This window comes from Brachyistius frenatus, unplaced genomic scaffold, assembly GCF_029030835.1.
Source record: "Brachyistius frenatus isolate BFR_SWC_R1_liver_20210118 unplaced genomic scaffold, ASM2903083v1 Contig_61, whole genome shotgun sequence".
Taxonomy (NCBI): domain Eukaryota; kingdom Metazoa; phylum Chordata; class Actinopteri; family Embiotocidae; genus Brachyistius; species Brachyistius frenatus.
This window is the reverse complement of record NW_027210660.1, coordinates 1,303,516-1,323,089: the sequence shown is the minus strand read 5'-3', so window position 1 is coordinate 1,323,089 and position 19,574 is coordinate 1,303,516. Positions and strand designations below refer to the sequence as shown.

Sequence of the window (19,574 nt, the reverse complement as noted above, 5' to 3'; positions counted from 1 at the left end):
TGGGGGGGGCTGACGTTATTACCGCAAAGGTTGGTGTCTTCATGGGAAAGTACTTTTTTTTTTTTTTTTTTTTTAATCCAGCGGTGTTCAGGCGGACATGCTTTATTTATCCTGAACAACCCTGTGGATGCTTTCAGTTGTCAGACGAGAAGCAACAACAGACAAAGCGAGGCGCTCAACTCGGGACTATTAATGCATGCTGGTATCGATGAGTGATCAGGAGCTCCTCTCCACGCTGCTTTTGTGTGTTTTCATGAAAAACAAACACCTGATTTTGTGTTGTTTTCCCCCCTTTTTTTTTTTTTTTTTTTCTTTCTTTTTTGTTGTTGTTGTTGTTGTTGTGTGTGTGTGTGTGTGTGTGTGTGTGTGTGTGTGTGTGTGTGTTAGAGGGTGAGCTCCCTCCAAACAAACAGGCATCCGTGGTCTGATGTGAGATCCACGGGGAGACTATGCCTAGCCCTTTATTCCACCCCGAGATTATGGACCACGACGTGGTGATCAGCAGCCAGCACAACGGGGTCGGTCTGCCCCGAGAGACAGACCAGGAGACCCGGGAGGAGGACCACCAAGAGGCGCTCCGCTTCGCCCTGGACCAGCTGTCACTCATGGCCCTGGAGAAGGTGGACTGTGGGGGCGGCGGTAACGGAGGCGGCGGTCTGGTCGACACCCTGGATGGGACCCAGGGTCCGGGCACCGAGAGCTGCTGCAACGGCGTGGGCGGAGGGGGCTACGTGGATCTACAGATGCTGGAGCATCCCAGCGGGTCCCGGGACTCGCCGACGTCCTGCTCTCCGTCCCCGGAGTACTACGGCTCAGGCGGGTACCACATGGCCGGTTCGCACTCCATGCTTCACGGGGAACAAAGCTCCGTCCTCTGCAGCAGGAAAAGAAGTGTCAACATGACTGAATGCGTGCCTGTCCCCAGCTCTGAACATGTGGCCGAGATAGTGGGCAGACAAGGTAAGAGTGCGCGGTGTTTAATTGTGTGTTTATGTTTGTGGGGAGCTTGTGTTGGGAGGCAGCGTGCAGCCCCGGAGGCTCTTTGTTTGGGTGACTGCCTGGTGAGAAGAGGGTCTCTGAACTTTTACCTGTGAGCTGCTCTGCTCGCTTGTTTGGCTCTTTTTTCTTTTTTTTTTAAATAGCAGCATAATGCGGATACCCCCCCCCCCCCCAACGTTTATAATGACACGCGTGGTATTTACGTGGCTGTTTTATCAGTATTTAGACAATGCCTTGACAGAGAGTGAATTGGGGGGGGGGGCGGAGGGGGTTATGAGTAGGAGGAAGGGGGAGGGGTGGGACAGGGTCAGACAAAGCGGCAGATTGTCGGGAGTCTGGACATGTCTAGGAGCCCGCAGCAGACAAAGGAAATACGGCCAAATGTGCTGATTTTACACACCGCAGACCCTCGGAGCACACGAATCCCCACGTTTAACTCGTATACGTGTTTGCGAGCGTTTATTATTGGCGCCAATACGACGATTTTTAGGCTGAAACAGGCGCACAAACAGGGGACTGGGCGGTGTTACGCCCTGCACCCAGCTCCGTCTGCCGATGCTGCTGCTCGCTGACGAGCCGCTCCGCTTCACGCACAGTCATTTTTCTTTCTCGTTGTTTTTTTGGATTATTATTATTATTATTTTTTTAAATATAAATCAGCACGTGTCCCACACTTGAGACGGACTCCCGTTGTAGGTTTGTTCTTCCCGTCGGCAGTCGCGGTGGCGTTATGGCATTGTTCTCTTTGTTTGAAAAAGCCATGCTTTCTGCTTCCCAGAATGACATCACGCTCCGCGCGTCCTATTGGTCGCCGGGAGTGACGCGTCCGCATTTAAAGAGACAAGAGCACAGTGTGGACGCTGCTGGAGCAACATGAGATGACACCAGCAGTGCAGCAGCCATTCATCTCATGTTTGGGCCCACATGGGTTTCATGAACGTCCCGTATCCCTGCTGCCAGCCCTTCCACCGATCTGCTGTTTTGACAGAATTAGCAGTTGCGATTGACTAAAAATAATAATAAAAAAAAATAAAAAATACAAGCCATTAGTAAACAACGTGTGCTGCTGACGTCCCGGAGTGTTTTTGCAGATTCGGTCAGCTTAATGTGATCGAACCAAGCATTATAAATCATTAGGCATATTTTAAAAATGCCTGCTTGTTTGTATGTTTAAGTTGGCATTTATTTAGGCACAACTAGTGTTCTGCAACAAATCCCACCTCCATGGTGGTTGTAAAGCGTTTGTTTATAGTTAACCATGCAGGCTGCAGTTTGTGGTGCTGTTCGACGGTTGTTTCTAATATTTTGGCCAAACCATTAATATCAATGAGAGCAGTGTTAGAAACGCAACAAACTGCCCGTAAACCTAAAAATCAAGTGTATTGCGGGATTATTGCGTCAGACATTACTTGTCTGTGCATATAACAATAGTTACACTTGCATGTATGGCTGTTTTCTAGGTGTGTAAAACTGACGTTTGTGTGCTTTTGGATCTTTCCAGGTTGTAAGATTAAGGCCTTGCGTGCCAAAACAAACACTTACATAAAGACTCCAGTCCGAGGTGAGGAGCCCGTGTTCATTGTGACGGGACGCAGGGAGGACGTGGAGATGGCCAAGCGGGAAATCGTATCTGCGGCCGAGCATTTCTCTATGATCCGGGCGTCCCGCTGCAAAGCTGGAGGGCCCGGGGGAGGAGGATCTCTGCCCGGACCGCCACACCTACCCGGACAGACCACCATACAGGTACGGTGTGTTATTGTCGCATTCTCCCAGGAAGCGAAGGACTTTTTGGCCGTTTGCGTTTCACTGTTATTGTCTCTTTACAGTAAAGTGTCTTGTCATTGACCCAGGTGCGAGTTCCCTACAGAGTAGTCGGCTTAGTTGTTGGACCGAAGGGAGCAACAATCAAGCGCATCCAGCAGCAGACCCACACCTACATCGTGACGCCCAGTCGAGAGAAAGACCCGGTGTTTGAGGTGACTGGGATGCCGGAGAACGTGGACCGAGCGAGAGAGGAGATTGAGACCCACATCACCCTGCGAACTGGAACCTTTGTAGACCTGCAGGGAGACAATGACTTCCACACCAACGGCACTGATGTCAGTCTAGAAGGCCTCGCCTCCTTGAGCGGAGGGCTGGGGGCATCTCTTTGGTCTCGGGCTACGGGCCACCATTCAGCTCCCCCTCCTCCTCCGCCCTCCCCGCCCCCTCCTCCCATTCCCATGGCCATGCACCACTCCTCCAGCCGGAAGGTGTCCTCCTCAGTCGCCTATCACACGCACAATGGCGGGATGAGCAGCGCAGACAACTTCAGCTCCGCCCGAAAGGCCAACGAGGGGGGCAGCCCCACTAGCCCGTTTAGCACAGGCTCCAGCAGTGCTGGAGGGGGATTCACTTTTGGGGGCGACTCCACCCCCGGACTGCCATCCTCAGATGATCTGGGCTTCGAGTTCAGTGCTTCTAACATCTGGGCACCTTTTGTCAACGGTGGAACAGGCAATAAGGCATCTGGCTCCTCCTCCTCCTCCTCCCAGCAGCAGCAGCAGCCTCTACGCCGCAACAGCAGCGGCCTCAGCGGCGGCGCCATCACTCCACGATTGTCTCCAACTCTGCCTCAGGACACCGGCGTGGGCCCTCTGGATCACCCGCTGGCCCGCCGTGCTCAGAGCGACCCCCTCAGCACTCTCTCCTGGCTGCAGTCGGGCAGCGCCGGCGGCTCCTTCTCCGGAGCGTCCAGCTCGAGCTCCGGCGGCTCGTCGACCGGCTACTCCTCCTGCTCGGCCTCCTCCCTGCCCGGCGGCTCGCCCACTGACTCCGAGGGCGGCGGCGGCGGCGGCGTGGGCGGCCTCAGCTCCGGGATGCTGAGCCGGCTGAAAGGCAGCTCCGGCCCCGTGGTCGCAGGTCTGGTCGGCGTCAGCCCCGGCGTCAACAGGGACTGCTTTGTGTGTTTCGAGAGCGAGGTGACAGCGGCCCTGGTGCCTTGTGGCCACAACCTGTTCTGCATGGAGTGCGCCGGGCAAATCTGCCAGTCGGCTGAGCCGGAGTGCCCCGTCTGCCACACTCCCACCACACAGTGCATCCGCATCTTCTCCTAATGCCCTCGACAAGGAGGGACGGGAGGGGGAGAGTATGGGATGGGAGGGGGGGAGGGAGGGGGGGCAGGAAGGGCACCAGCTGTGCAGAGACAATGGAAGGATTCACACTAATAACCTTCACACACACATGATGGACCATAATAAATGCATTAATAGAGATGATGATACTACAAGGATGTTGATTTATTGCTGACGAATAATAATAATAATAATAATAATGACAATGACTTATTTTCAGAGTGAAGTTAATTTGAAGCTGGTCTGCAGACAGTTGGGGCTCAGACAGTCTCTCGGTGGTGAACTTATGGAAGGAAACTAGTGTCTTATCTCTCTTCAGGCCTTCATTTTGACCCGGAGCAGCTGGCACAGCTGGCTGCAGGTCCGTCTCCACATTTCTTTCATTCTGGCTTCTTCAGATTTCTGCCTTCTCTCTCTGTCTCTGTCTCTCTCTCTCTCTCTCTCTCTCTCTCTCTCTCTCTCTCTCTCTCTCTCTCTCTCTCTCTCTCTCTCTCTCTCTCTGTCTCACAGCCTTTCCTTTTGACACTTTTGTACTTAACAGATATTTTTCGATGAAGCTGTCAACGAGGCCTGCACTTTTCTACTCCTCTAATTTTAATGTTCCCGACAGGACGCAACCTGTTCCAACAAATGGCTTTCTCCTCCTCCTCCGCCTCTCACTCACGCTGTCGTCTGCGACACGGTTTCTCTTTTTCCTGCAAGCTTTGGAACGTATTTTTTAGTAATTTTTTTTTATTTAATTTAATTTTTTTTAAATTTTTTATTCAAAGGTCCACATGTTGTTCGGCACTTAGCAGAACAACACACCCGAGGGACCTCCTTTAAGGATGACTTCCTGTCTATCGATGCCACACAAAATGTAGCCTTCAGTAAGCAAGCCAACTGAATGCTATTGACAGACGACTCAGTTCGGCGCCACATTTCAAAGGCGGCTGGTGCATCGATTCACATTAATTATCCTTTTTTTTTTTTTTTTTAAATAAGTGAGAAACGTACCATCAGTGATACTGAAGGAACGTGTCTGAGGTCAGGACTCTTGTGTTTAGGCTGCCTGACAATCCCCTTTACATCTCCCTCTCTCTCTCTCTCTCTCTCTCTCTCTCCCCCCTGTGTGAGAATAATGCCCACTCATCCTGTTCTTCACGTCGTCCCGTGTGTCCTCACCGTGAGAAGGTGTGGTATGTGCCCCGCCTCCTCCAGCTCCCTCTGATCCCTCCACACTAGGTGTCCCGTGTCCGTTACGCCACGATCCGCGTACTTCGTGTTTTCTACCAGTTTTTTTTTTTTTTTTTTTTTTTTTTGACTCTTGACTGTCAGTTGTGTGGCTAACGGACTCGTTTTGAACTCCAGGAATAAGACAGGGCTTTTCTGATGTCACACGAGAATGTTGTCCAACAAGGAGAGACGGCTGCTCCTCCCACATGAAACAATAACAAGGGGCTCGATTCAATTTTTGTTTTTTTTTGTTTTTTTCATGCACTGTAAACCCCCCCTCCCTCTCCAGCCCCTCTAAAAAAACAACAACAACACATAAACGGCTCTTACTGTTTTAGGTTTCGGTCTTCCGCCCCTTACTCACAGCGAAGCTGTATGGCGCTCTCGGATGACACACTGTTGTTCCCACACAGCGCCGCACTCCTGGCCAAACGTAGTGCACCGTGGTGGGAGGGGGGGGGGGGGCTGTTTGAGACTCGTCCCGTGTTTCATAACATCGAGTAACTCCAATGAGGCGGTAACATCCAGTTTCGCGTCTTTTGTCGTCGTCCGGTGTGACTTTGCAGTAAACTGCCTCTCGGGTGTTTGTCAACACCGTACGTCTGATTCGGGGGCCGGTCGGCGTGACGGTTGCCGTTCGCGGCCCCTTTTTTTTTTTGAACACGCGTAGAATCAGCTCATTGAATGAGACAAAGCCATGACAACCGGATTTAAAACAAAAACAAACACACCAAAAAAAACAACAACAACAACAACGACCGCACCTAATTCTCAAGGGCTTCCTCCGACCGCACAGACACACCATGGATCTCATTTTCCGGCTCTCACAGTAGGAAGAATCAACTTATCCTTTACGGCAGCTAGTAGCTTCGGTCATCCAGGGCTTCCAGACACGCTTTGTGTTCAAATCCCAGCAGCTGCAGAATGTTTTGCTTCTTTTTTTTTTTCTACCGGTCCCTGCGGTCATCACACACGATCCTGTCGGTGCGTAGGGCGCCGCGGGTCGCAGATCAGGACGGGTCGCGGGCTTTTAATACCAAGGGGGGTGGGGGGGGGGGGGGAACGGCCGGGCGGTTGCTGCTGTGCTCTGGTGCTCCAGCCAGTGCGACGTTCGACTCATTTGCCGTTTTTGGACTGTTTTGTTTGCTGCTTTCGAGGGCAGCAGCTCCCCACCGAGGCGTCCGATTTAAAGGCGGCTGTCCTGGTTGAGCGCAGCAGCGCGCCGACTCGTGCGTCCACACTTGTAGAGGGGACAAAAAAAAAAAACAACAACAACAACCTGCCCAGGAGCTGAACTGGTAGTCTTTGTGAAGACTAGCCCGCGGTGCTTTGGTTGCAACTCCCGTCTCACACACAAAGATGAACAGCAGTTAATAGGGGAGGGGGGGGGGGCATTTAGTTCTCAGACTTAACTTCTCCAGTGCACTGCAGACCCGGCAACCCTGTTGTTATTGCCGTCGTCCCGCTGCGGGACCGCCGCGTTGAAGCCGGCGTCCAGTCGCTTCTTCTCGTGCACACTTGAACCGTCGCAGCGCTTCAAATGTGTCCGAACGAACACGTCTGCGCCGACGGCCGTGCGGGTCCGCCGAGGCCCAATCTTAAAGCCCTTCTTTAAACTGTCCCGAGTCCCGACGTGTTAAAAGAAAATCAATGTTTTGTATTTGCCAGATGGGTGTAATGTAAATCCCGGTGTCGCGCCGGGATGTCTCTGGCCATTGAGAGGTGTTAGGGTTCATGTACAGTAGTTTAATTGTTTAAAAGGTACCAATTTTTTTTTCAGATGGACTGCTGATTTTTTTTTTTTTTTTTTTTAGTCTCCCCTCCCCCATTTCCTTCCTAAAGGTTTGAAAACAGGGTTTCCCGAGGCATGCTAGCCAGTGACCTCTGACCTTTTTTTTTTTTTTTTTTTTTCTCGTGATTCGAGGGGGGGATGCGAAGAGAGCCACGCCAGTAAGGGGTGAAGGACTCCCCTCAAGCCTCTGCTCTCCTATTTTTGCTTTAATTATCTTTGTATGCAGAACCAAAATGTAAAATGTCAGCAAACTAGGTTTCAGGCCTAACCTGTGTGTATATACCCTGGATACAATCATTGGGATCTTGTTTTCAAAAGCAAAATGACTTAATTGAAGATAAGTGTAGTTTCTAAAGAACATGTATCATTATTTGTAAGTTAACCATCTGCATGTCTTCGAGCCACCCGGCATTAGCTAATAATTTTTAAGATAAAAAAAAAAAAAAAAAAACTTTTTACACGTTTTATTTTTTACAATTTTATTTGCTTACCTAAATATCCCAGACAATAATGTGACCCTTTTTATTACTTCAAATTTATTTTTATTTTCCATTTTTTATTTTCCTTATTTCCTGTGTACTACATATAGGCAATTTATAACAAAATGAGAAAATTATTGAAGAAATTTTAAAATTGAAATATATTTTATTTGAAAGTTTATGGACCTTTTAACCGTGAGCCGGAAGAATTGTATAATCGTATAATTTGAGCTGACTTGACGGTTATGAGAAATGTATCAAGAGTTTTATTTTTTATGCTTCTTTAATAAAGTCTTGTTTTTTGGTTTCATTTTTTTACTGTAAAATAAGAAGCGGCGTCTTGTGTGGTCATTGGTGGAAACGTGCAGCAGACTGGAGCAGCTGCGTCTTCCACCACATGAGGGCAGAAGAGACGCACTGCAAACCAAACCGTGAACCACGGCGGGATGTGCAGTCTGCAGTTCAGGCATGTTTGTTTTTGGGTTTTTGGTTTTTAAATCTGAGATCCAAAGACGAAGCTATTCAGTCGTGGAATTGATCAAACTTTGCGAGGAGCCCGCATCTACTATTTAAATGTTTTTTTTTTTTGTTTTTTTTTAAGAGATGTAGAAGAAATGCTTTAGGTTGTCAATCAAAGATCAACTTTGTAAATTAAATGTCTCTGGCTTATTGACTAAATAAATTGAGGTCGTCGGTATGGATCGAGAGAGATCAAGATTCTGACATTTTATTACTGGAGCTGAAACTGATTGACGCGAAGAGAATTAATGCATTTGGATTATTATTTGTCAAGCAAAACTAGTACAGTTTTAAATGTTCCACCTTCTCAAATATTAACATTTTCTGTTTTGACATCCCAGTAAAGTAGATATTCGGAGGTTTTTGGGGATTTTTAGGTTTAATTTGTAAAAGCTATTCGGAGGCGTTAATGTGGGTTTTTTGGAAACATTATGTAAAAGGACCAAATGATTTTATCGGCTAATAAAACATTTATGAAAATATACATCTGTTACAAACAAGATCAAAAGTGCTGCGGTGGAAGTATTCAGGTCCTTTACTTTAAATAGAAATGCCGACACAGCAAACCAGGCAAGTAGCCAAAAGCACGATTTCTTTCTTTTTTTTTTACTAGAAACTGGAGTCGAGTCCTTCGAATTGGAATTGCTCAGCTTCAATAATTGTATTCACAAATTTAATCAGAATTACAAATCTGGATTACGTTTTCTAAATGGTCATTATTCTCGACTTTTATTGCATATGATCTAGTACAAGTGTAATGCCTGTATTGTGGTTGCTGATAGTCTACTAGTGGTAGTAATTGCTGCACAAGACGGGACGACACTGGAGGGACGAGGGTACCAAATTTGCCAAGAGCAGAAAAGGGAGGCTTTGCACAGCCAGGCGGATGTGCCGCCTGACTGTGTCCCTTTCCCTGCGATAGAGTAAGACATTGTTGAAAATATAGCCAGCATAAAAAAAAAAACAACCCTTGGGTTACTTTCCGTCATTGCGAAACGAGGATCCCTCCAACAACAGTGTTCACCGAGCAGAGCGAACTTGTGTCGTCATCTAAATCACGTTAAAACTCCTCAACTGTGGAACAAAAAGCCACAACATCTGGTTCAACTTGTGTAATGTGGTCCTGTGTGATCTCTCTCTCTCTCCCCCCCCCCCCCCACACTTCCTTCAACAGAGAGGTCAGAGGTCACAGAGAACAGACTTCGAGTGCTCACTGAGGCGGAAGCCAGTTGTTCCAGCTGAAGGTCAATGCCAATAAAATGCAGCACCCAGCTGTCTCCGTCCCAGACGGCAGGAAACGCCGGTCGGAGCTGAAAATGTGATATTTCCCTCAACGAGTTGCTGTAAAGACTCGTATCAGACGCTTCAAGAAGGCTGTCGGATGTAATAAACAGAATCAAATCTGGTCCCCAAACACACACATCAAGCGGCAGTAAGCGTGATTCTCCGGGAGAACGTTTAGGTCGTGACACAAATGTCCTTTTTAATAGGAAGCAGATCACAATCGGGCTGCATTCCAGTTGCACTTCATCCTCATTAAAGAACAATCAATAATGATAAGAAACAAATTAGAAACATCCTCAGTAGAAAATAATTCTCTCATGCGAGTTCTGTGTTCACACTACATTCATATTGGTTACAGATGACGTATTCACAAGCCTTTTTTTTTTTTTTTTGGAAAAAAACAAAACAAAAGGAACATCGATGAGTTGTCGTTACATAGTTGGGAAAGTAAAAACAAGTCAAATTAAAAAAAAAAAAAAAAGTAACATCAAAGAGACACGTGCTTGGCACAATAAAGTTTCCCGTCATGCAACTGTAGTTGATTCTATTCACAGGGTGGGCGTCGTTGGTCTCCGCCGAGTTGGGTCGGCGTGCGTGTGTGTCTTGCGTGTCTTACGTGTGTGTCTCACATCTTACATGTGTCCTTTTGTGCTTGAACAGAGATTGCTGTGTGTGTGAATACATATATATATATATATATATATATATATATATATATGCTCGGGGTGTTAAAGGAGGACTCCGCTGATTTATCATGTTGTACCAGTCAGACTGTCCGGTGGACGGTGGACAAGACAACGGGTCAAAAAGATCAAAGCTGATGCAGCAGAGCCACATATTTAAATTGATTTATTTTTTTTTTTTTAATTATCTCCACGCAGTCTTCTTCCTACGGGCCTACATTACCCACAATGCAACTCTCAGATTGATCTCCTTTTTGCCTGGAACCTCTAAACTGAGAGGTGGAGCCCGGGTCGGATAAATCCACCTCTTACCGACAACCACACCTCCAAACGGTTTCATTTTCTTACAATTATAATCAGACTTCACGCGGCTCCGCAGGAAGTTTCTTTCCATACGCAGCAATACTCCCTAAACTCAGTAGACACACTTTGACGTGTACAAATCAGCGGAGTTCCCCTTTAAAGTTTGCCAAAGATTAGACAACTTGGATTTAAACTATCCCCTTCTGAAAGAAGGCTCGGCTAAGGATTTAAAAAACAACAACAAAAACAAACAAACAAAAAAACATTCATTCATTTTTTTTTTTTGGTAGCGTTCAGCAGTATTAAGTGAAGACGACAGGTGACAGACCGACCAGCAGCGACGTCGGAGATCACCGTGAGCAGCGGCGGGAGGACTCGCTGGCTGTCGCCGACATCGTTTTAGTTTCAGAGGGAAACCAAAAGACGGTCTGGACCGTGACCGGAAGTGTTTGGTCGCTTCCTGGCGGGGTGAGGTAAAAGGGTTTATTAACGCACGTGACCGGAACTAATACTTAAAACACCATAAAATGCTTGGCGGTGACTCTGATGGCTTCATTCTTTGGAAACAAAAAAAATAAAAAAAATAAATAATAGAAAACATGGTTCGTGCAAATTTGGTCCTGCTGAAGGCAAGTAGTAATTCAAGGACAAAACACTTCCCTTCTCTCTCATCCCAAAATAGGTGAGAAAAAGATCACACGGGTCCAACAAGGAATGGGAATTTTATGAGTCCATAAATAAAATATCTTGGGTGATTTACAAAACAACGTGATCATAAGTGTCCCCCCCCCCCCCCTGTTCCTTAGACGTGGTTTCATCGACAGCGTCCATGTCCGGTGTGTGTAGGTATTGCTCACAATCTCAAGAGCCCGTTTTTTTTTTTTTTTTTGCAGGTGTGACAATCAGCCGACAGATACACACACACACACACACACACACACGCGCGCGCGCACACACACGCGCGCGCGCATTATTATATAGTTCAGTGAACGCACGAACAAACCGGTATTGCCTTGGAGAGGAGATGGGTTTAGAGGACACCTGTCCCGCCGAGCGCTCGCCGGGCGTCGCGTGGCCTCTTTGGGCTCCGTTGTGGGTTTTATTTCCAGTTCCTCCACAGCGTCCCTCGTGACGCACGGTGGCGTGACGGTGTTTCTATGGCGGGGCGGGCGGAGCGAGGGAGGGGGAGGGGGGAGGCGGACCTTTGCGGTCAATTTGGCGACAGAAGCGTGGACAGCGCGTATTAGTGCGTTTAGTGACGTCCCGGTCCACCGATCCTGTAGCCCTTTTTTTTGTGTGTGTGGGGTGGGGGGGAGTGAACGTGCACTCTCCGGGGTGTAAGACGCTGGGCCGCCGTCAGGCTCAGCGGCGGTCCCGCTGTCCGCGTGTCTTTCCGCGACGGCGAAGAGGAGTCGGGTCGCGTCTATGAAACCTGGCGGTACCGGGGTTATTATGTGCACCATGCGCACACAGATAAAAGTATCGGAGGCACCCATCTTTTACGTGGGAGGGAGGATGGTCGCCGCGGTCATGGCAAACTGAATCACAGTGTTCCTGGGGGGGTCCGACATGCAGGACGTTAGTACATTTACAGGACAGACGAGCAGTGACGTTGCCCCTGGATACTGATCTAAGGTCAGCGTTGTGGTGGCGTTTTTTTTTTTATTACTTCGATTTTTGGGCAAAATAAATCTGATCTTAGATCTCGGTCTGAACTCTGAACTTACACAACACATCACACCGTGGGAAGACTAGGCAGGGCGAACGGCGAGGACGGGGGAGGGGGGACGGACCGGAAGAACGACGCACGGTCAGGCAGGCAAGCGGACGCACGGACGGAGGGACGGACAGACAGACAGACAGACAGACAGACAGACAGCACAACGAGGCGAGGACTGATCTCCTGAAGATGCAGAGAAGCAAAAGTGCAAAGTGGTCGTTCTCAAACTAGTCACATCGTTCTGCTGATATTCTGCGGTGCATTATATCACATCTAAATGTACAGCATATAAAAAGGTGTGATGTGTTCTAGGAAAGACTGAGTGGGAGGGCGGGGGGGGGGTGAAGTGCTTGTTAATGTGAGGCTAACCCTAATCTGAGAGCTTTGAGTGGGGGCAGCTGGGGGAAAAAATTCTAAACCCAAATAAGATTATTATAAACATATTCCTCCATGTTTGCATTGGTAACATCGCCATGTAAATGTTGCACAATGTATATGCACAATATATGTACAATAGAGCATCTTTACGTGTGTGCTTGTGTATTGCACGCGGCTGTCTATCTATGTCGGTGTGAGTACTTTGTGTGCATAACACTATTTCTGTCGGGCATGTCTCTGGTGTTTTTGTGCACACGTGTTTCCCCGCTCTCCTCCTCCTCCTCCTCCTCCTCCTCTTCCTCCCTCAGCTGCGGCCCTCTTCAGCTGAACGCTGGTCTGACTTGAGCTTGACGAACTCTTTGGCCACGTCGTCGTTGTTGCGCTGGGAGAGGATGCGCAGCACCGTCAGGCCCGTCTCGTCCATGTGGACGCGCCGGCCCAGCGGCATCCAGCAGGTGACGCTGCCTTTGCTGGCTATGTCCTTCACTTGCACAACGGCCATGCCCACGGTGCGGTCCTCCCTGGCGAAGCAGTAGTCCTTCACGCACACCTGCAGCTCGTAGCTCTCTGGACCCACCTCAGTACCCAGCGAGCTGAAACGAGACAGGGACGTTGATGTTTCTCATGAAGTTGTTGTCTGACAGAGTGAATATCCACATCAGTGGACGATTCAATTTGTCAATTATAGGTCAGCTGGCACACAGTTGACATAAAACCCACGACATACGGAGAGGACGCCGGCGGCAACCGACAGGGACGGCGCCCATTTTGTGTAGGTTTGTGTACCGCGGTTGCAAAGTCTCGAGTTCAGATGTCAGCCGAGCAAGAAGTGACCACGTGTGGACGAGCGAGAGGGAAGCGACCGGTGAGTCTGACAGGATATGATTAGGAACCTGAGGACACTGCACCTCGCCCACCTATACCAGAAACCTGGCTGCACCCCAGGCCTGTCAATCAAAATAGACACACCTCGAACCATACCTCTTTTTGAGGCCTAATATCGAATTAACGCTGGGATTATTTTCAGATGAACAACCAGAAAACTAATAAGAAGGAGTGACTTTAGCGAAGACGCCAATATGACTCACTGGGGAAAAAAAATTATTTGACTTAATTAGAGAAGTTGAATAGGAGTCGATGGAGACAGATACTTTTTGGAGCCAGCACCAAGAGGCGTTCAATGGTATTCCAGTCAAGGCCACATCTGCATTGGTCTGGATCGTCAGTCCTGGAAGCTACGTCCAATATTATATAGTCTGTGGTGAATACTCACTACTGGAAGCTCTCGCTGAACTTTGGAGACCAGCTGTTGTTCTTGGACTTGGTGGCAAATTTCCTTTTCTTGTCGCTGAGGTGAGGGCCGATGATGTAGACTTCCACGAAGGCCCTAAAGCCCTGTGCCTTCCATTTAAGGTCATTAGCCGCCACCACTGGAGTGAGAAAGTAGGCGAGGTGAGCAAAGAAGGAAAGTCAGAGAAGACGTGAACACAGACGACACAGAAATGCAGTCCTTTTTCATTTCTTACCTTTGACATTGATCTTGTGTTCTCCATTCGGTTGGGGTAAAATGTCCACGTGCATGACCACCTCCCCGACTGCGTCCACTCCAGACGCTGTAAAGACACATTCAGTAAGCGCGTCACTGGCACCTGTGTTTGTTTGTGTGTTTGCCGTGTGCCTGTTTTATCTTTCCGTGGCCATAAGGTGATTTTTTTTGTTTTTTTGCAGCACATCTGAGATATACAAGACTTGAAAATTGGGATGCATCAGCAGATTGTGAACTATATTTAAACACGCAGATGCCACACACACACACACACACACACACACACACACACACACACACACACACACACACACACACACACACACACACACACACACACACACACTCAGGTTCTCTGTGATAATCCGAGGAGCAGGACTTGGCTGAGTAAAGCAGCTTTTGTGCCAGTTCTAATGCTGAGAAAATGGCAGACTGTTTGGCAGTAATAGCTGTTAATTTGTTACAGACACTATCGAAGGAACACTATTAAGGAAAAAGAAAAAAGGGATTCATTTGAAAAAAATCTAAACTGCAACACGAGTTTCTAGAGAATCGCTGCTTTTCATTAGCTGAAATGATGTGTTCCTCATGTCTTACACGCCTCACCCTCACCTTGATCTCAAGTCACTGCTGTGTTTACGCTACATTTCTACACAGGTCTGTTGTTTTAGACGTCACTAAAGTACATACGACACGTTTCGTCAACCATAAATAGTCCTGTGTCATACTTTTGATGACTCGGCTCCAAAACGAGTTCAAACAGGAAAGTACAAAGGAAGCAAAAGAAGAGGGAGATGACACCAACACCGATCACGGTCTCAAATGTCTTTGTTTTGTGACAGCTTGATCACAAAAGTTGTCTGAGCACAAACTTCGGGTGCTGTGGCTCGTCCTGGGAGACGTACAGATTTTACATAACACTGTTGACATGTACCTTTCTCTGGTGGCGTGTCTTCATTCGCTGTGCACCTGATCCCTTTCCCTCCATGGACTGAAGGGAGACAGAAGACACTCGGCATTAAAAGATGTCAATGAGTACATCTGGAAACGGTAATATCATTTTTTTTTTTAACACAGCAGACTGCAGAAGTCTACAGGACTGATAGGTTCAATACTGACACACCTATGGAACCCCTGAGCAAGATATTATTGTTAGATACTGTATGTAACTGAAACCAGCAAACAGTATTTTACATAGTAATGCTACTGTAACTGACTGAAGCAATGAATTCAACATTTTTGTACCGTAAGCAAGTTATTCTATTTAATCCTATAATCCCTTTTAATTCCATAAGCCTTAGTAACAGAGGGAAGAAGCAGTGGAGCTCTTCGAGAATAATTGGAAGCATTTTTGTGTGAAATATTTTGAACATACCATGTGAGAGAGAAAGAGTGTGTGTGTGTGTGTGCGTGCTGTTACTGTTTGAAGTCGTACCCTGAGCATTCTGCGAGAGGATAAACTTCCTGATGAGTTTATCCGTGGCCTGCGTGTACAGAGACAAGGCGTAGCGCAGAGACTGTAGATCCGGACTCTTTTCCAAGAAGGTTTTCTTCAGGCCGACGCCACCCGCATGGAAGTATTGCTGCGGAACACATATGACATGACGTGCGTGTTGTAGAGAACTGAAGGCCAATTTTTGGCAGATTGACCAAAGTCTGGTCCGAGTGAAACGTGGCGTGAGCAAGTGCGACAAAAGTGCCTTGTAGTGTGTGAGAACAGGGTTTTTGTGAGCCTGCGAGCAACGAAGCACCGTCGTTTATGGCTGCTTTGGTTATTCAAACACCAGTAAAGCTGAACAAATTTACACCAACCAGCAAATGACATGAAAAACACAAAAGATATTAAGAGTGCGATGATGTTTATGCGGTTCTTAGTTAAGACTCTTTGATTAATGATGGCGAAGCATATTTTTATGTTTATAAACAGCTACTGATAGTTAAATCCACACAGTTTATTCTTGTTTTGAATTCATAGTTTTGTCAATTCTGGTATCAGTTAAGAGTTATTTTTTTCAGTCACACAAAGTGAAGTCTGTGACTGCGACTATGAAGACGTTATTCATTTCCTCCTCCACTGATTTCAGACTTACTTTGGTTTTACTCTTAAATCAAGTGAGTGGGTGAATGTGTGAGCAATTTGTCTGTTTTTGTTGCCAAGCCGTGCCAGAAAAGACCAACATATCGGAGTTGGAATAGAAAGAACCAAACACCAAAACCATACCTTAATAGTGTCCAGTGCGAGCTCTATTACTGCACACTGTTTAGGGGTCAGAGCTTTGGCCTCCTCTCGGCCCATGTGCTCCTGCAGGACGGAGCAAACAAAGCGGTCAGTCTGTGCCACAGCTGTTGAAATGCAGTTTATGTTTCAGTTCAATTTCATTTGTCAGGCATTTTGTTGCGTTCATCTATGTTCATCACCTTGAGCTTGGAAAGCTGGCCCAACTCCTTAGCAGCATTGAAGATCATTTGAGTGCCCTGTCGAGGAGAGACGGACAGACATGTGAGCGGAGAGGGAAAAAAAAAAAAGAAGTGCTGGACAAATGTGCAGGTGAGGACGATTTGCAAAGTGAGAGGTGAGTGAAGGGGGAAATAGTAGAGCTACAAATTCAATTTATGTACAACAATAATGTCGATTTGAGTGAAAAATATATCTTTTAAACAAACAGCATCCTAGGAATACTTTGCAAGGAGGTAGAGGAATGAGGTTTAAGTGCTTCAGTGTACAGTCAGTCAGTCCGTCGGTACTGCCAGGACTCATGGGGCAAGTAATGTTGCCTCTGGTGCACCGTGCTGCCATTTAAATCAGGTATTGATGCACTGTAGCCGCAGATGAACAAGTGACAAAGGCTACAGAAGGTGAAGTTAAGGTTCCTGTTTAATAGTAGAGTGTTTCTTCATGCTTACAAAGGCTACACACGCATACTTACAATAACCTAAGAAAGGAAGAACAAGAGCGAGAACAGGGAAATGGCAGAATAGTCGGGTTAATGTCCAATCACACAGCAATGAAAAGCAGAGAAAAAGAAAAGGGTGAAGACGACGGGACTGAGTGTCTTTTTTTTTTAATGACATACCGTCTGGTCAGTAAGTGTTGGAAGCACAATTGTTTTTTCCATTGTGTTCATCACCAGTTTCCACAGCTCCTTCAGTACTCTCTTCAGTACCGTCTTCTCACAGATCTTAGCAAACAGCGACAGGCTAAAACACAAAAACACACAACCTCTCAACTGACCGCTATAAAGGCAGCTCGAAAACATACATGTTAATGTATTTGTAGAGTCAACAATTTATACCTCACTTGTAAAGCTGAATATTATGATTTGTTTGTTGATACCAGTGCCAATACTTAAGTTTTAGTATCAAAACAAAAGTTTTTTCAGTTTTTTATGTCGAGGAAATAACTCTTTTCTTTCCCCTCGACAAATCATTTGTTTATTAAGTAATGGATGTTTTTTTGGGCAAAAGCAGCCATTCATAAATGTTATCATAAAATACAGTCAAATCTGCATTTTCTCCTGATCTTCTACTTTAGATCAAGAAATATCAGATTAAAGAAAAGTAACCAGGACTGAGTCGGACCAAACATTCGATCGTAACTATTGTGTTGGATGTTCCAGTCATACGCACTTGCTGTCCAGGAAGTCCATGATGGGCTGCAGGACATTGTCAGCCTCCTGCACTACGCTGCCGTTGGCTGGGACAGTCTGACCTTTGACCTGGGCGAGGATGTCCCCCATTTGCCTCACGTTATCTTCGATCTGGGGCTGGAAACTGTTAACACCACACACAAAGAACAACATGAAAACAGACGTTAACATCAGCTGTGGTGTCCTGGCTGTGGCTGGTCGCAGGCACAAATCAAGTAGACACCCCCACCTGACAGCAAAGATGCGGCTGAGGTCGTCCATGACGCTGTTCAGTTTGTTCTGCAGCTCCTTCAGGAAGTCACTGGCCTCCAAATTGAGCTGGAAGATCATAGATGCGATGAGTAAAATCCACATGTCAAGTCAGCACAAACGCAACAAAAACAACATGTACGGAAACTCACATTTTTGCCTCCCATGGCCTCAAACATCTTCTCCAACTGAACTCTGAGCTGTTGGATGTTATTGATTATGATACATGGCTGAAGGCAGAAAGAGAAAAATCATTAGAAACCCACACACACACCTCCGTCTCTTTCACACACACACTCTCTCTCCTTTTCCTCTGTCTGCTACCAGCTTTTGATTGTAATCAATCAAGGTTAGTCCTCTTAATTTTTTTTTTTTATTGCCTCTTTGGCAAAAACACTCTTGGTGAGCTGGAGTATTCAATAATTACTGCTCCTCTCGGAGCTCCTGGTCTCTCTGGGAGAGCGGCCCACTTTTCCCCGAGCCTATACCACATTCAGCTAATTACACAGCTCTAATTCACTTTGAACACGGCAACTCGGTTACAGCTATTACACTGAAGAGCAGTTTATCGTGCTCAAATTAATCAACTTGACCGCAACGCAGTTCAAATGACAGACATTTCTAACTTTTTGATCAATTACATGCTGCATCCCTCTTTGAAATATCACAACCACTTACCACTTTCTCTTTTTTGACATGATTTGGAAAGTCTTTTGCTATGATGTCAGCATAAGACAACAGGACATTGCCGATAGTCTAAGAGAAAGAAACAATTTAAATGAAGTATGCAGAATTACAGTAAGAAATACATTGGAGTGACTACTAAGGCATTCTGTCAGAGCATTACTAGGTGAAAGTCACCTTGGCGAATCTCTTCATGTAGTTGCCAACAATCTGAGGGTCGGGACATTCCAGCTTGCGGATGATTTCAAAGCTCTGGTTGAGCTGAGAGAACACGTCCACCACGGAGCAGGAGAACAAAGCGTGCTCGGACGTGACCTGGAACTGGAGAACGAGAAGAAAGAACAGGACCAGAGGGAAAAGTATAAGAAGCCGTTTCGTGGTAATAATGCCACAGCACACTAATCTGAGTATGATTAACACTGAGAGTGAGGGGTTTGATTCCCTCGAGGGTGACCCATGGGAGACGTTCCCAGTGCTGTAACACATCCGGGACAAAACAACTCAACAGTTGCATGAGACTCTAATCGAAAGATTTGTGAAGTGGTTCCTCTGAAAATGTTTGGATCAGCATGACGGAGGTGATCAGAGGGTTATGATGGGGAAAAGGGCCCTCATTAACAGCCCGGCCATTATCACAGAAGTGAAAAGTGTTATTGTATGAGATGGACCCTGGGGACTGCTGTTTTGCTGACACAGAGAAGCAGAAGCTGCCTCAGGCAACAGTAATTGGACCCAAAGGATTGCTGACATATGAGCTGGGAGAATCTTCAGCTGCTTTGTATCGACCTTCTTGCTGTGTGGATGTGTAAGCATGAGAGAGACTGAGAGCGTGAGACGTAATGTGTGTGTGTGTGTGTGTGTGTGTGTGTGTGTGTGTGTGTGTGTGTGTGTGTGTGTGTGTGTGTGTGTGTGTGTGCATCGACTGTGGCTGCAGCATCTGCTCTGTTCCGCAGTCAAAGAAAT

At 46.9% G+C, this 19,574-nt stretch overlaps 2 protein-coding genes across 2 annotated transcripts in view; one reads left to right on the top strand and one right to left on the bottom strand.

Moving 5' to 3' along the window:
- Positions 1-449: 449 nt before the first annotated feature.
- LOC138625300 (RNA-binding protein MEX3B) lies at positions 450-4,138 on the top strand. The gene is made up of 3 exons (XM_069706123.1): positions 450-960; positions 2,501-2,742; positions 2,850-4,138. Exons 1-3 carry the CDS (start codon positions 450-452, stop codon positions 4,092-4,094), a joined length of 1,998 nt encoding a protein of 665 aa, XP_069562224.1. The 3' UTR covers positions 4,095-4,138.
- An 8,009-nt stretch (positions 4,139-12,147) lies between these two features.
- Positions 12,148-19,574, bottom strand: part of LOC138625299 (protein unc-13 homolog A-like) — a 30,834-nt gene continuing 23,407 nt past the window's right edge. Inside the window, exons 30-42 of the mRNA XM_069706121.1 lie at positions 18,789-18,932; positions 18,606-18,683; positions 18,080-18,157; positions 17,908-17,996; positions 17,659-17,802; positions 17,106-17,229; positions 16,450-16,506; positions 16,253-16,333; positions 15,467-15,614; positions 14,966-15,022; positions 14,012-14,098; positions 13,759-13,915; positions 12,148-13,078 (exon numbers count right to left, since the gene is read on the bottom strand). Of these exons, the coding sequence (XP_069562222.1) occupies positions 12,790-13,078; positions 13,759-13,915; positions 14,012-14,098; positions 14,966-15,022; positions 15,467-15,614; positions 16,253-16,333; positions 16,450-16,506; positions 17,106-17,229; positions 17,659-17,802; positions 17,908-17,996; positions 18,080-18,157; positions 18,606-18,683; positions 18,789-18,932 (1,533 nt within the window). The 3' untranslated portion in view covers positions 12,148-12,789. The remainder of the gene's footprint in view (positions 13,079-13,758; positions 13,916-14,011; positions 14,099-14,965; positions 15,023-15,466; positions 15,615-16,252; positions 16,334-16,449; positions 16,507-17,105; positions 17,230-17,658; positions 17,803-17,907; positions 17,997-18,079; positions 18,158-18,605; positions 18,684-18,788; positions 18,933-19,574) is intronic.